The 17,324-nt window shown below is 46.9% G+C and overlaps 1 protein-coding gene across 2 annotated transcripts in view; it reads left to right on the plus strand.

Moving 5' to 3' along the window:
* The window catches only part of dapk1 (death-associated protein kinase 1), a 57,989-nt gene that overhangs the window by 22,268 nt on the left and 18,397 nt on the right, over positions 1-17,324 (plus strand). For both annotated transcript variants that reach the window (XM_012828499.3, XM_031570610.2), the window contains exons 4-17: positions 2,138-2,276; positions 3,088-3,217; positions 4,283-4,331; positions 4,463-4,489; positions 6,825-6,977; positions 7,764-7,809; positions 7,927-8,016; positions 8,718-8,810; positions 11,189-11,308; positions 12,781-12,879; positions 13,085-13,183; positions 14,071-14,169; positions 14,673-14,870; positions 16,955-17,152. In XM_012828499.3, the coding sequence (XP_012683953.2) occupies positions 2,138-2,276; positions 3,088-3,217; positions 4,283-4,331; positions 4,463-4,489; positions 6,825-6,977; positions 7,764-7,809; positions 7,927-8,016; positions 8,718-8,810; positions 11,189-11,308; positions 12,781-12,879; positions 13,085-13,183; positions 14,071-14,169; positions 14,673-14,870; positions 16,955-17,152 (1,540 nt within the window). The remainder of the gene's footprint in view (positions 1-2,137; positions 2,277-3,087; positions 3,218-4,282; positions 4,332-4,462; positions 4,490-6,824; positions 6,978-7,763; positions 7,810-7,926; positions 8,017-8,717; positions 8,811-11,188; positions 11,309-12,780; positions 12,880-13,084; positions 13,184-14,070; positions 14,170-14,672; positions 14,871-16,954; positions 17,153-17,324) is intronic.

Raw genomic sequence — 17,324 nt, forward strand, 5'->3', positions numbered from 1 at the left:
GTTTTCAGCTAGAGGAACTGTGGTGATGAATTAGAGGAACCAAAGCTGTTCAGTGTTGTAGGCCTACTCAGGAAGTGGTGTGAGCTGGTGTGTTTTTAGGTTATCTGTGCAATATTTTGAGAGTAGACAGATAATTGCAGTGCTGAAGCTGAAGTATTAAAAACAGACGGAGCTTTAGCTGTCACTCAGTCTTTGTCCATAAACGCCGGCTCTCTGCCATCGTCTCACATCTCATGTGAGTGAGTCATCTGTAAGTGTTGCAACTGAAGCCACACATGTCGCCGCACAACGGTGGCCCAACCGGTCTGGCCAGGTGAGCTTGTGAACACTCTCTTTATCACAACATCAACACCGAAGACGGCCCACTCAGTTCCTTGTTTAACCTCCATGTCAGCAGCGTTGAGTGCTGTGAGCATTAAACACCTTTTGACACTCTAAGTGTGTGTTGAGTTTGTGTGAAGGCAAGTAAATGTTGGGGGGGGGCAGGGCTTGGGGATTGTTGGAAGCAAGTCACAGAAATGGTCGAGGAAGTTAAACAGAGACTGACCCCAGTGCCACACAACAGAGTTAACCGAGAGAACTGAGTTTATGGATTTATTCATTCATTTGTGTAATCCTTACCAATTCTATAATCATGTTTGAAGAATTAGTACCGTGCTTGTCGTGCAAACACGATTCGGGTTTGTTGTGCATGAGAATATGGTGTTGAAAGGAGCACTCTTGTTTTATGTAACACTTTAATGAAAGTCATTTTTACTTTCAGTCTTGCATCCTCCTTGTTATGGGCCGGATGTCCATGTCATTTGAACAGTATCAACAGGATTCACTTGAAACTAAAATCTGTTAGTATCACTCTCTGTGGTTTTGAGCAGGGACCACCATTTCCCAAACAGTGGTTTCCATGACAAGAATAATTGTGTAGTCCTTTGTTTATTTTCTTTGTTTGATTAGAAGAATCCCAACCCTCAGTGTTGTCGTCTGGCATGTCATGATCTGTCACGCTTACTGTTAAACAGGACAGCCCCATGGCAGGTTTTCTTTCTGTTATTCTCAGCTTTCATTTTGTAACATATTATCCATTAGTGCGCTGCCATTTTTTTTGGCTCAGGTTAAGTGCCCCTAAGGCACTACCACAGTGCTGCAGCCTGGAATTTCAACAAGTTTAAGTTTCATGTTCAGATCCTCCACTTCACAGCTCTGTTCTCAGTTATTCTATATTTCACCCTTTTCCCCTGCTCTTACAAAGCATCATCAATGTGTGTGTGTGTGTGTGTGTGTGTGTGTGTGTGTGTGTGTGTGTCTGAGATAGAGAGAGAGAAAGAGATGGAGAGAGACAGACAGAGAGTGTGAGTGAGTGTGTGTGTGTGGTGTTATTGTGTAGGGGGTAAGTGATACATCTCTGCCTGCTGATTGTTATTGCAGCTGGGCTGGATGTGTGGCTGTGTTGCTGTGTGGCCGTGGCTGGGCCCAGTCAAGCGGCTCTATAATCGGAGCTTTATTACGATGTTGCCACACAGCTTTCTCCTCCCGCTAAATAAACAGGCCCACGATCCGGCCCCAAAAGGCCACCCAGCCCTAGACATACTGTACATACAAACGCACACACACACACACACTCAGATACACTCACATACATACACATAAATATACACATGTACATAACCACACACACACACACACACACACACATGCAAACTTACACTTGCAGACATACATACACACACCCGCACGCACGCACACACACACACACACACACACACACAGAAGCTTCCTCCAGGAACATATGAAACCAGTGATTACTGACCGTCCGTCAACCGCAGACTTAGCACTTAGTGTGCTGTAATCAGATGGGCTGGCTGCATCTCTGTTGAAAGACCCCCTAAGGCTCTAGCTCAGCAGTCTTAACACTAGGCTTTTCAGTTTGCGTGCTGCATTTCTATTTCCTTGACTAAGCCACTGCTTCATGCACAGACATGGCAGTTTGTAGATGTCGTGTGATGATCTGATTGACACTCTGTACTGAGTTACTTTTCCTGAGCAAACACGGGGCTATAGTTACAGTGCTTCTGCCTATCTGAACTGGATGACTGGTGACCCTTGACCTCTGTGATATGTGTGTGTGTGTGATCCCCTGAAGTGTCGCCGGCGGAGAGCTCTTTGACTTCCTGGCTGAGAAGGAGTCACTGACAGAGGAGGAGGCCACCGAGTTCCTCAAGCAGATCCTGGACGGGGTCCTCTACCTGCACGCCAAACGCATTGCCCACTTTGACCTGAAGGTGAGCTTCATAACCCCTGTCCACCACACCAGCGCAGCAGTCACATCTATGCAGCTGCTCAGTGCTAGTTATTAGCCGCTCTAAAACCAACCAGCCAGCCACAACAAATCAATAAGAATACTGGCACCAGGTCATGTTATCCCTCTATATCTTTGATTGTCCTTGACATTGTTATGTGCTTCTGAGTCAGACTGAAACATGCCACTGTGTAATGCGCTCATCTGCACTCTGTGGTCAGGTGCGCAGCACTTCCCTGTTAGCGAGCCAAAGCTAGCGTAATTAGGTCATGGAACAGGTAAATCGGGTAACGAGGCAAATTCTTGAGAAAGAGAGAGAGAAAGAGAAGACGAACTGTAAATGGCCTAAAATACAGGTGAACACACATTTGCATATCTAATTGATTATTATGATCTTCTAGAGATGTTTGTTTTCTACCTAAACTTTACACAGGATTATATGCCATATCCTCTCAAATGTTTGAAAGCAGTCTAGTGGGCCAAAATAGGTGGAAGAGGACAGAATAAGTGAAAAAGAAAGCATAATTTCCATGCAAGTTGTGTTTTGGGAGCCCTTGCAGTGAGACCTGGCTGGAGTATTGCTTTCTAGAGAACACTTCCTCAGGTTTGCATGTGATTTCCATGCGTGATGGCTTATTTCCTGACCCTGTTCAATGACTAACATATGCCTTTCCATCTCCCTCTCTCCAATACCCTTTTCATTTTGTCTTTTCTTTTGCTGTCTCATTCTCCCCTGTCTTTTTCTCCCCCTCCCCCTCTTTCATTCATTCTTTCTTTCTTTCTCTCCTTCATAGCCGGAGAACATCATGCTGCTGAACCGTTCGGCACCACACCCGCGCATTAAGCTCATTGACTTTGGTCTGGCCCACAAGATTGATTTTGGCAACGAATTCAAAAACATTTTCGGAACTCCGGAGTTTGTAGGTCAGTGGCTTCCACTGATCATCTGGTCATGAGGAAAGCTTAGGAGTCCATTAGAGCATTTAGGGCATCCTCCCACTAACATGACTTTTTAGGGGGGAAAGCAGTATATTTGACAGGCAGTGTGCTCTGATCTATTTATGAACACTTTCGTAAGGTTGTATATCAGGTTTGGCACCCATTTATACTTCCACAGAATCAGTCCAAATTAAGCGGCTGAGTTAGTGGTCCCTTGGCCCAGTCCTCTCTCGCTTGCTTTTTACTCTGCCTTTGCCTCTCTCTCTCTCTCTCTCCCTCTCCCTCCCTCCCCCTGTCTCTTTCTCCCTCCCTCCCTCCCTCTCTCTCTCTCTCCCTCCCTCTGTCTCTTTCTTCCTCCCTCCCTTCCTCTCTCTCTCCCTCCCTCCCTCTCTGTCTCTCTCTCTCCCTCCCTCTCTGTCTCTCTCTCTCCATCCCTCTCTGTCTTTCTCTCTCTCCCCCCCCCCCCTCTCTCTCTCTCTCTGGCGGTCCTCGTCTAGCCCTCTCTGAACCATGGCCAGTGGTGCCAGCGGGGAGCAATGAGACAGAGGAGATAATAGACTCCAGCGCAAATCGTCCTGCAGATGAACTGAAGAGAGACACTGGGCCAGGCAGCTGCCCCATAGACAGGCCCCATTGTCCCAATATTCCTACATCCACCCGCTCCATGCCCATTCAGTTACTGTCACAAGCCCCGGAGCAGGAGGGCACCAGGTGGCAGAGGATGGCACGTCACGGGAGTGGCAAGGGGCCACCAAATATGCAGAAGACAAACACGCAGCAGACGGCCTAACTGTCTCCCTAAGCAGCCACTCCGAGGGCACATGGGGCCTCATTGATATTTAGATGAAGCACAATTGGAACTGATATATGAAAGGCAGTTATCGTCTATTTAGTCATTTCTTTCTAGATTTATGACTCTTTGTCAGGCTATAAATAGAATATCTGAGACTCATGAAGCCTGAAATGTTCATATGTTTAACAAATGTAACTGTCTAAGCTATTTTGTGTGTGTGTGTGTGTGTGTGCGTGTCTGCGTGTGTGATTGCACAGCTCCAGAAGTGGTGAACTACGAGCCCCTTGGCCTGGAGGCAGACATGTGGTGAGTGCTAATGTTGTGCTAATGTTTCTCTCCGCTCACTCACTGCTATTACTCATGTGTTATCATTTCTCCATTTAACTCTGTTTGTTTCCTTCCCTTCTCTCTCTCTTCCCTTGTTTATTGCATCGCAGGAGTGTCGGCGTGATAACTTACATACTGTAAGTATTCATTTATTCATGTCTGGAGCAGCAACAATGATTTAGCACAGTGCGTCGTGTGAGCTACGTGTGTATTGTGCATCTCCCAATTGGCTCCACGACCAAAGCCTTGTGCGTAATTGTGGTGCCGTTATACAAAGCAGGGAAATAAAACTCGACGCGCGATTATGATCAGCAGCAGCGCAGCAAGCTGTAAATCATTTGTGGGGTGAGGGAGAAAGTCTTTAGTGCGGTGGTTACATTGCCGGTGCATGTGCCCACTTGTTGTTTTCCCTAAATGGAAAATCTGCTGTGTGTTGTTGGGGGTTCCCACGGAGTGGAGGGAGGGTTAAGTGAAGCATTGATTGCCATGCTGATGCAGTATTGGTGCCGTGTCTAATAGCTGGGTCCACTCAGGCTCTTTCCCCCCCTGGCCATTCTAAAGTTGCCCTGTGTGCAGCGGATCACTCAGCCTAGGCCCAAGCCCTTCAACAGGCTAGGAGGAGGGCTGAGTGTTGGTGTGTATTCATGATGGATTTAAAGGGAGCAGTGGGTCTGTGTGCTGCTATTAGATCTGAAGGGGTGTGTGTGTGTGTGTGTGTGTGTGTGTGTGTGTGTGTGTGTGTGTGTGTGTGTGTGTGTGTGTGTGTGTGTGTGTGTGTGTGTGTGTGTGTGTGTGTGTGTGTGTGTGTGTGTGTGTGTGTGTGTGTGTTGTGCGTGCTCTTGACGGAGCTGAAGTAGGGCTGTGTGTGTCTGTGGGCTTCAGTTTTGTGTTTAGCAGATAAGAGCCCAGAGGGAGGAGTCAGCCCGGTGAGGAAAACCAGAGCCTCTTCTCTCAGGTGTCTGCTGACGATAAGCATTCGGTTGCCTGGTCTCATATCCGCATAAACAAACACACACACATTCACACACCCCTTGGCCTTGTCATGACCCTGTAATGCCCATGAGCTTCCTCTTCTTTCCGCCTACCCTTCCCTCCCTCTCATCTCTCCACATCCTCACCCCCTTCTTATCCTCCTCTTCCTCCACCCCCTTATTCCCTCTCTTCTCCCCTCCTCCCACTTCTCTGCTCCTCACAGAGCTGCTGCTGTACATTAATCGCTTCCTCTTTCCTGTTGTCCAATGTTCCTTCTGTCCTCTCCCCCTCCTTCTCACTCAAGCTTCCTGTCTGTCTGTCTTTCCTCCTGAATTTTCTTCCTGCCTCTCTCTCTCTCTTTCCCTCCCTCTCTCTCTCTTTCTTTCTCTCTCTCTCTCTTTCTTGCCACCAGACTTCTTGTCTGCCTCATGCCACCCACTCACCCTCCATCTTTCTCACATCTCTATCATGTAGTCTCCTCATTTGTCCTGTCTCTCATCTTTCTCCTCCCCCTCTCCTGGGTCCTGAGCTGTGGTCGTTCCTTAGCCTGGCGTCTCCATGTCTCTGTAGTTTCAGACCCTCCTCCCATCCACCCTCACCGCCTGTGTAAAAATAGTGCCTGACATCAGGCTATTATCACCACCATCCACGCTCTTTTTCTCAGGTGTTTTTCCCCCTCTTATTTTTTCCCTTCTTTTCATCTCTGTTTTTCCTCCTCCTCCTCCCATTCTCCCTCCATTCATGCCTGTCGTGCTCTGCCCACGGTCGAACGAGTTAATTGGCTGTGTGATTCTTCACTGCAGCTGCCACGCAACCATAATTTAAGAAATGCAGATTTCAGCAAAAAAAAACTAAAAAAAGGAGTTGCGTTCGCTTAACCCCCGCCACGTACTGACGATTGGCAGAGAACCTTCTTTAATTAGTCGCCTCGGCGATAAGGGGGAGTCCAAGAGGGAGCACAAGAAAAGCCATAGTTGTCTTCTCTTTCCCAGAGTCAGCGCTCATTTCCACACAGACCCTCTGCCCAAGAGCGAACATCACCAGAATGAGTCTTTCTTTTATTACAAAGAAATTAATTAACCCCAAGAACGGTGTTGAGCCGTGGACGTGTGAAAATGCTTATCAGGGCAAATCCCCCCCCACACTGCTTAAAATTCCTGCCGTACAGTAAACACCAAAGCACAGACGGGGGCAGATTGTGCACGAGCCAGTTGGGATTTACTCACTTGCATTTGACTCGTAATTCCCTACTTGATATTCTGCCATCTTGACCAAACACAGACGCAAGTTATTTAGTCACACTTTAATAAAAGGCCTCGCTTGTGGACCCTTGGGAGTTGGATTTCTATAATTAAATTGTAGGTAATTATAGGTTGAGATTGATGATGGCTACGATCCTACATGGCCTATGTTCTTACTTAAGCTCAATGACATGACTGCATACAAAGGAGGGAAATGATCACAACACTTCCTTTCCCCCCCCCTCCCCACTCCCAACAGTCTGAGTGGTGCATCGCCATTCCTCGGAGACAACAAACAGGAGACCCTGGCCAACGTGTCTGCGGTGGACTATGAGTTCGACGAGGAGTACTTCAGCAACACCAGTACCCTGGCCAAAGACTTCATCAATAGGCTGCTGATCAAAGATCCCAAGTAAGATCCTCCCCCCCCCTTCCCACCAAATACATTGGCTTTGAGGCCAGAGATTAACTCTTGAGTTGACCATGTAAAAAACCACTGTAAAAACAACTAGTTGCCATTTAAAAGAGGCAGCTATAGGAAACCACTAAAAAGTGAAAGTGTTGAGCCAGCAGCGTGTGATATAGCGTGTAATCACCCATATCACGAAGTTCACACCACTAAATAGGAGAAACACACAGATACTGCGCACAGCAAAGCAGCCAAACAGGAACAAGGAGTGTGTCCATGAAAGCCTTTGACCACAGCACTTCCTGATTGGTTTGTGCACTTGCGTCGGCTCCCCCGCAGACCAGACTGTGGTGTGCCATCTCTCACCGGTCACCCGTCCAGTCGGTCGACTCTGTCGTTCTCAGTCAGTTCCTCCAGGGTGTTGACGGGGAAGAAGAACATGGAAGTTAGCTGGCTGCACTCGTTACAACACAATGGCAAGGCCAGCCCACACAGCAGTGCTCTTAAAAAATGCATCACGCCTGGGAATAATGCTTTGTCTGCTGATAATGTATGATGTGCTGAAAAGAAAATCTGGACATGAAACCTGTACAACCGCTCCCTCTTACATAATGTATATTTCACGGGTCCTATCTCACTACCTTTGTGAGGTGTTTGTCACTAGAATCCAAAATCAGTGTTATTTTTGTTCTTCTTAAATACAACTTGCCCACTGCATTTTGTCTTTCTAATACAAACAGCAAATGTAAAAAGTACAATTCTTACAGTTTGTCTTACCTTACCCTGCAGAAAAAGAATGACGATTCAGGACAGCCTTCAGCATCCCTGGATCAAGGTCTGGGTTGTTTGTGTATTGAGTCATTTGTTTGTTGTATGAAAATAATTTTGAAAAGGAAACGATTTCCTAGTGTTGAATCTCATTGTCTGCCCCCCATCCCCCCACCTGTTCCAGCCAAAGGACACACAACAGGCACTTAGCAGAAAGGAGTCTGCAGTGAATATGGAGAAGTTCAAGAAGTTTGCAGCCCGGAGAAAATGGAAGGTGTGTTTTCAGCTCGATCCCACTGACGTCATACAATTGTACTTTCAAGGTTTTCTCGATGCTTGGGATAGTGATTGGTTTAGAAATTGTACACTTCAGAAAAAATAATACACAGTGGATGAAATCTGCAGAATACCCTTCAGAGTGAACATTGATTCTAGAGAGTTTGTGGAATGGATTTCTTTTCTCAGTGTTCCAGTTACAGGTTGTACGTGACAAGTGATTGCAGGAAGGATGGGTGGAAAGATAGAAAGATGGACAGAAAGACACATAGACACACATACTCTCTCTCTCACACACACACACACACACAGACACACACTAGTACTGCCGTTACACACAAAATCTAGGCATTGAGCTCAAAATGTGGTCTCATTAGAGAGGATCTAGTTGATGGTTGTCAAGCATTGCTCAAACACGCTAGAATCACACCACAATGTCACTGAGCCACAATGTTGATGCTGAAGCAGGATTCATACATATTTACAGAGCTGCCAGGCACAGTGGTTGAGGGGGAAAAACTTGTTAGTTTGTGTTATTCAGAAGGATAATAGGATTAAAATCCGGTCTGTTCATTTATACTTCTGTTCCCATTGGGTGTGCTGTGTTATTCTGAATCATGGCCTCATGTCATTCTGTATGCAACACTATTTCCCTCAACCCCCCGCCCCCCCCCTCCCTCTCTCTCTCTCTCTCCGCAGCAATCCGTGCGGCTCATCTCACTGTGTAACCGTCTGTCGCGCTCCTTCCTGTCCAGAAGCAACATCAGCGTGGCGCGCAGTGACGACACACTGGTAAGACGTGACCTTTGTTAAGGCAAAAGGGCAAAGAGGCCTAGCCACACACTGGGACTCCACGTATGTTATCACATTAGACCCAATTACCTGCCCATAAACCAAATAACGGAGGCCACAGCTATGACACACACTCTGCTGAAGTCATTATCAAAGGGATAGTTCATACACAGGGAAAGCAAACGATCTTATTAAATGAATATATTTCTTACATGTGGCAAACCCACTAGATACACCAATGATGGCAATCAAGTCTTTATTGGAATGGTCAAAGAGGTGTGGACATAATCCCTGAATGTTTAATTCCATTTAAATGTTGTAATGCTGGCTTTTTTTTCTTTACTTTTCTCTCTCCCCCCCCTGAGGCTTTTGATCATTCACTCAATACAGACACAAGGGTCACAGTGAGTTATAAAATGCAGGCTTTGTTTTGAGTTCCAAACCCCAGGAAATGAAGGTGCAGAAACACACATACCACACAAGTACACAAGGCTGGCCAGTTTCCCTCTAAGGCCCCCTGGATTTGTGGTTAATGATTAGCCAAATCGGAACTTCCAGTGCCTCTATTGTGCAGCTCCAATGACATAGAGAAATCTTTTTGTGACTTCTACCCCCTCTCAAACTACATGTACATGAGCAGTTCACCATTTTTTCCATGGGCTAAAAATATAATCAGTTTGAGAGAGAGATGAGAGATGAATACATTTGATTTTGGTGATATTTTGTGACTATATATGTTAATAATGATGATTTAGAATATCTAAAACCTCAATCTCAAACTGATTTTTGCCACAGCCAAGAGACTGAATTAACTGATAGTATCTGTTTGGCCTGAGGTCAACTCATTTCCTGAGTGACTTCATAGCCAGATGAAGAGATGGTGGATGTCCCTCACATCTCTAATGTGCACAGCCTCTGTTTGTGTGTCCCCACCACCTCCCTTTTCAAACCTGCGTGCCACCCAGTGAGCCCATCTCTCTCTCTCACTGTATTCACATGAGGGGGAGAAGAGAACATGTGGTTTTCCTGTTATGAACACAGGAAAAGGGTGTGAACATCACCCGTTGCCGAGACAACAAGCGCTAAACCCCATTTTTTGTCAGATGTGTTTTTTTTTTTTAAGCCACTACTAATGCCCCAAGTGGCTTTTAAAAGGTCTTCCTCTGCCGAGCATGTGTTGCTGGAGGTGAACTCGAAAGAGGAGGTCCGGTCGCAGTAAAGGACATTCTCTCTTTGTGTGTCAGATGAGAATTGTGGGGGGAATGTTGCCATTAAAGTGGGAGATTGCCCCTCTGTCGTGTAATTGCCACTGTGTCTAGTGCTTTAGAGATCTCAACCGCTAGTATGACCCACTTGCCTTTTGATCCTTGTAATCTAACCCAGTGGCAGTTCCATCAAAACATGCCCACGTGGTCTGAGAGTGTGTCTGTGCGGAAGTGAGGGGAGTATGTGATATGTGTGTCTGTGTGGATCTCTGAGTATGTGTGGCTCTGGGAAAAGTGCATGCGTTCTGGTGTATGTTTCTGTCTGTGTTTTCTTTTTTTCTCTCCCTCTCTCTCTTTCTCTCTCTATCTCTCTCTCTCTCTGTATGCATGTGTGTGGGTGTGTTTTTTTGTGGGTTGTTGTGTTCGTGTGCGTGTGTGTGTGCGTGTATGTGCGCATGTGTGTTCCTAGCCACGGGGGTTCTCTGGGCTAGCAGCAGTCGCATTGCTACTGGAACATTCCACAGTGGGTTTGTCAGATCCGCGTGGGTTGATCGCTCCTTTCTCCTCTCCTCTCCTCTCCTCCTGTCTCCTCTCCTCTCCCCGTGGCCACTTCAGTGCAGCGGTGCAGCTGAGCGTGCAGGGCCTCGACTCAGAGCTGTCACAGCCACTCACACCGCAACAGACCAGTGAGAGCCAGAGAAACGAAGAGGGGGGGGCTAGTTGCGGGGGACGAAAGAACCCAACAAATGCAAAAAAAAAATGCCACTTTCTTTGCAGACTTCTACATTATTCAATAGGATTAGCCAGGGCTTGGCTGTTTGTTTGCTGCCGTGGCGGCATTGTGTCACACTGTGAAGTGTAAGAGGATTTCGGGCACACCGCGCCTGTTTAAAGAGATTACAGTTGTTTCCCCGATCGGTGTCTGTCGAGAGACGTGACTGGAGTACTCCATGTCCACACCTACTTTGGCAGGAACACAGTGCCTTTCAGTTGTCGTCCAAAAGCTCCAGTTCATGTAGTCAACCTTGCCCACAATGGATTCATCACCGTAACCTAAACACTGTGGTCTCCCGTTAACCTAATACACCTGCATCACCCAAAGCATGCAACCAACAGATGAAAAGCACAGCGACTGCAGAACTGTTTTTTTGACATTCTTTTTTTTCTGTACAGGATGAGGAAGACTCCTTTGTGATGAAGGCTATCATTCATGCCATCAATGATGACAACGTGCCTGGCCTGCAGCACCTTCTGGGGTCCCTGACCAGCTATGACATCAACCAGCCCAACAAGGTTAGAGCCGGAAGGATGAGTGAGAGAAAATAGGTTGTGTTTATACACACACGCAGGCACGCACGCACGCACGCACGCAAGCACACACACACACACACACACACACACACACACGCGCACGCATGCAAGCACACACATATGCCTCTTCAACTAAATCAAATGCACATTAGCATTATTGGTGCGCGATGGAAAGATGGAAAGAGACAGAGAGAGAGAAAAATATTACTCCTTCCACCCTAGTGAGTGCTTTCTCAGTCCTTTGCCCTCATGTAACAAAAGCCTTATTCACAGTGATGAAAGTAAATCATCCATTTAACTTCCTCACACACTTATTACATTAGAGTGTCAAGATGCCCTCCCTTAAATCATGTTCATTGGTTAAAAGCATTCTTTTGTTGAAGAGACAGAGTCATTGCGTTAGCAAGTATGTCTCGTCTGTGGGTGTATGTTTTTTTAGTTTTTTCAGATGGGAGGATATCCTATTTCATTAAGGCATTGTTTTTTTAAAAGCAGCACAGATTGAAAACAGTGAAGGCCTTCAAAACAGCATGTGAGGAATAAATCTGGGCATCATCCGTGCGATTTCCTCCACGAGCCGACAGCACTGCAGGAGGCGCAAATGGCCGTCTTCTGGGCACTTACGAGTGTGTTTGCCTTTGAGGAGTGGATGTGAGGGAGGAGGGGAACGGTGGTGGTGGTGGTAGGGGTGGGGTGGCGGCTGCGTCCATGAAAGTGTAATCTGTTCGCTGAAGTGAGGAGGACAAACTCTCCGCTGATTGCTTAGACCCATCCAGCTGTGTGTGTGTGTTTGAGAGATGTGTGTTTCTAGTGAGAAATAGAGAGCGTGGTGGGTGTGTGTTAGTGTGTGTGTGAGAGGAACATTCCCATAGCTCATGCTTCTATGCAAACCGCATCAGACCCAGCCTGTCTGAGTGAACACCTCTCTCTCTCTCTCTCTCTCTCCCTCTGCCTCTCTCTCTCTCTTTCTCCTTCTCTCACCACCTCATTCTCTGTCTCTCTCTCTCTCTTTGTCTTTCTCTGAACCTCCCTTTCTGTCTCTCTCTTTTGCTGCCTCTCCATCTCTCTCTCTCCTGTCTCCTCTGTCAGTACTTACGCCACCACTGTGAGATGGGGAACTTGCAGTGTAGCAATTAAGTTCCGCTGTGTAGATGATCATAAACGATTTCACCCTAATTGTGTGGGAATCAAACTCCCTCTCCCTCACTCACTCTTTTTTTTTTTTTTTTCTCCTCTTCTCCAAAAGTCATTTTCTGAACCTAATGATGATGATGATGAGACTGTCATCATCAAGAGATGAGTGCACTCCTTTGCTGATATGTCTCTCTCTCTCTTTTGTGTGTGTGTGTGTGTGTGTGTGTGTGTGTGTGTGTGTGTGTGTGTGTGTGTGTGTGTGTGTGTGTGTGTGTGTGTGTGTGTGTGTGTGTGTGTGTGTGTGTGCTAAAATATTTCAGCATGGAACGCCCCCCTTATTAATTGCAGCCGGTTGCGGAAACATCCAGATCATTGATGTGCTGATTAGAAAAGGAGCCGAGATCCAGACTCTTGACAAGGTGCAACCCTCTTACACACACACACACACACACACACACATACACACATCCCTATCCCCATGTTCCCTGTCTTCCCATTACCTTTCACCATTTCAATATTGCATTAGAATAGAGTCCTTAATGGAATATGGAGCAAATTATTTATCTATGTGAGCATTACAAGCGCCTTGAGAAATGCCTCTCTCTCTTTCCCCTGGTCTCCCAGTCGGGGGCAAACGCTATCTACTACGCAGCCAGGCATGGCCACACGGATACCTTGAAATTCCTCCATGAAAAGAGGTGCCCTCTGGACACCCAAGATAAGGTATGTCCCATCCACATACACACACTAATAGACCTGACACACACACACACACCCATACAAGCAGACGTGCACACACACATTCACATGTGCAAACACTCAGACACACAAATGAGCACACATACAATTTGTCTCATATGCAGATACCCTCATAAACCACAATTGCACATAGACACTAACTTCAACAAGCCAAGCACATACATACACCTGTGTGTGGGTGTGTGTGTGTGTGTGTGTGTGTGTTTGTTTGCATTTGTATTCACAATCCACTATCAAAGCCTGCTTCAGAGCCTCTCCATGAAGGTCAGCTCTACTTCCTCCTCTAGCCCAGCACAGTTTCGCCACTCTTCACACTCGCTTGCTCATAGTTGCCATGGCTACGGCGCCGGGCTGTGCGATGCAGTCTGTGAAGAGTGTGCATGTGTGCACGTCTCCATGTGTTGTGTGTTTGAAGTTTGTGTGTGTGTGCGTGCGTGCGCGAGTGTGTGTGTGTGTGTGTGTGTGTGTGTGTGTGTGTGTGTGTGTGTGTGTGTGTGTGTGTGTGTGTGTGTGTGTGTGTGCGTGCATGCAGTCGGCCTTCCAAAACCTGGTTGGCAGGAGCTGCGGCAGAACCTGCTCAAACGCGTTTTGTCGAAGACTGTCACCTCATTATGGGATGTAAATTGTCCTCCATACCTCCTCCGAGACTGACATTAGCACTTAAGGGCAGCAGTTAGCGTGCCCATCAGCGCTCTCTCTCTCTCCCCAGTACTGAAGGGCCTGCAGGTGAAACTGTTCATCTATGTGTTCCTGTTCTTCTATCCTCCATCCGTTCTCCATCTCTCATTAACCTCTCCTTGTCCTCCACCTCCTCCTCTCTGCCTCCCTCTTTTTTTTTCCCCGTCCTCCAGTCAGGCGAGACAGCGCTGCACGTTGCTGCACGGTACGGAAACGTGGACGTGGTGCAGTACCTTTGCAGCATCCATGCCCACCCGGACCTGGTCGACAGGGTACGTAACCCCAACGCCGACCTCCGTTCACCACAACCACAAACTGGGGAGGGTGGTGGGATGGGGCTGGCGGTCCTACTAAAAGTAGCTGTTTGTGCACTTGCTGTTTGTGGAGGAATATAAATGCTCCTGCTTCCCTGGGGTTAATTCCATTTAGGAAAGACAGAAATATTGAACTATAGAGGTAAATACAGTCAAATGTAACACGATTCGGCGTTTCATAATATATGCTGTAGATCCACCAACAAATGGCGAAGACAAGATAATTGATTCCCTGACCCGAAGCATTCTCTCTCTACCATGTCATCACACTTTGATCATACCTGAGTTATGCAACTCTGCCATCATCCCACGCGTGAGATGATGACACACCGCGCGGGCTGCTTGCATCTGAGGTCCGAGGTCAACTCTCCTGTGCCCACCAATGTCTCTTACTCTCTCTCTCTCTCTCTCTCTCTCTCTCTCGCTCTCTCTCTCTCTCTCTCTTCCTCTTTGTGCCACAGGAACAGGAAACGCCGTTGCACTGCGCGGCGTGGCACGGCTACTCGTCTGTGGCGCGCGCCCTCTGCGAGGCTGGCTGCAACGTTAACGCACGCAACCGCGAAGGCGAGAGCCCCCTGCTGACGGCCTCGGCCCGAGGCTTCAGGGACATCGTGGACTGCCTGCTAGAGCACGGGGCCGACCTGGCCGCCACCGACAAGGTGACGCAGTGACGCACGCTCACGCAGTATAAGAACAAATATGTGTTCTGGGACACTGTTGACTAGCTGCTAGTGTCAGTGGCGAGGTGTGTCTGTAACACACAGAGAAGCATACTCATGTAGTTATATGTACACACACACACACACACACACTGGTATATACACCTATAACACGCATATGCTCAGTGCCATTGTGGACCAGCTTTTGGAGCACAGGGCAAGCTTTGCCTCCACCATAGTGATGCATTTTGGTGTTTTTGGTAATACAAACAAACATATGTACCATAAGTGTGTTTATATAAATGCGTAGAAGTACAAATGCGCATACACACACTATTTCATATGTCTCTATTTCATACATGCATATAAACAAAGATGCATGGCGGTACAAGGAAACGTGAACGCACACATTATCTTAACTTACACAGTGCAGTCCACCCATGGACGGATTAAGAAACCACGGGCCCCTGGGCCTGGACATGTTGAAGGCCCCCCCCCCCCTCCGCGAAAAAAATAATTGTGCGCCCGCAAAACACGCACGCACGCACACGCACACACAAACCCAACCAATGTGTTGGATTTTACGGTCGAATTAGATACTTTGGCTATTGTATTGGGAAAGTAAACAGGTCAAAGTTTACTCTGTAACATCCAAATTCGGTGAGGTGTGCACTGCCCTGCTATTGTTTCTGACATTACATGTGACAGGCCGAGTGATTCTTTTCCAAATTGAAACTGATTAAGACCTACCTGAGGGGCAGCACCACTTTTATGTTTGAAAGGCGTCGTCCGGCAGGTGTAGCCTACTGTGCCTGCTTGTAGGTCTTGACTTTCAGATTCTGCGCCTAAACTAGCTATATCGTATCGTCTCATCACATGATCAAATAAAGACTTGAAATTGGACAACAAGATACATATTACCCAGCAATCATCATTGCATATCTGTATATGACAAAAATAACAAAGAAAATAAAAAAATATTCATTTAATTGAATCATTTTTTTAATAGTTTCTATGGTGTATGTATGATAAGCATACAGTATAATTTTGTTATAGATTGCTACTGACGATTCCCCCTAAAAATGATGAAAACCATGACAGAGACAGGTTTGCCATTTTGAGGGAATATATAGCATAAGGTATCCTCAGCACTCCCAAAAAGTCATGCTTGATCACCGTCGCATTAATCTAGCTTTTTCTAACACAGCACAGGTACACTCAATTAAAGCCATTAGCAAATGAATAAAATACACCTTTTTCAACCACAAATAAGAGATACATAACAGCGACTTCACGCAGAGGCTCTGGCCTAAGGGCCCCCTGAGCTCATGGGCCCCTGGGCCTGGGCCCGGTAGGCCCGTTCGTTAATCCATCCCTGAGTCCACCTCCATCCACCTACAGCACAGATGCACACACTGGTGAATACACACTCAAGAAAAGGTGTGAGGCAACTCCCACAAACATACTCACACCTCTCTCTCTCTCACTTTCTTTCTCTTTCTCTTATATATACACACACACACACACACACACACACACACACACACACACACACACACAAAGAGAGAGACTCTAATGAAGACTTACCTCCCACGCTGAGAGGATAATCAACTGTCAGCTACTGAGATATAGAAGACCTTATAGGACCTATCACAACTACCCTGTCCTAGTTAAGATACTTTATGTGTAAACATTTAACCAATAGCAGGGATAATTGGACATTATCCCTGAGTTCAGTGTGTTTCTAAATGTGTGTGTGTGTGTGTGTGTGTGTGTGTGTGTGTGTGTGCATGTGCGCAGGAGTTGGTAGAACTGGGAAATAGTGTGTAAATGTGCATTGGTGTATGGTTAAGGATGCATTTACTCATGAAGAAATACATTTGTGCCTGCTTAGTGATGGATGTGTTTGCTTTTATGTGCAGAAGTGTGTTTGCATGTGTGTAAGTGTGAGCACGTGCATGCGTGCGTGCGTGTGTGTGTATGTGAGAAAGAAAAGAGCATGTATGTATTGGTTGGTTTAATGTGTTTGTGTTTATATTTATCCCATGTTCACATCTGTGTGTGTGTGTGTGTGTGTGTTGCAGGATAGTCACAGTGCGCTGCACCTGGCTGTGCGGAGGTGCCAGGTGGAGGTGGTGAGATGCCTGCTTGCCCACCGCTGCCCCGCCGACCACCAGGATCGCCATGGTAACACCCCCATCCACATCGCCTGCAAGGATGGCAACCTGCCCGTGACCATGGCGATCTGTGCTGCCAAGGCCAACCTGGACATCCCCAACAAGGTGAGTCACCACTTCCCATCAGGGTATCATGGCAATGGCATGGCAAGCCAACAACAGGATCTCAGAGCAGGTCGGTGTTAAAAAGAGATTGTGTTTTTTGGTGCTCTCACTGTAAAACTTTTATTTTGGTTTATGTTCCTTGTCACAGATGTCTTTTTGGTGATCAATTTTA

Source organism: Clupea harengus, chromosome 7 (genome assembly GCF_900700415.2).
Source record: "Clupea harengus chromosome 7, Ch_v2.0.2, whole genome shotgun sequence".
Lineage (NCBI taxonomy): Eukaryota > Metazoa > Chordata > Actinopteri > Clupeiformes > Clupeidae > Clupea > Clupea harengus.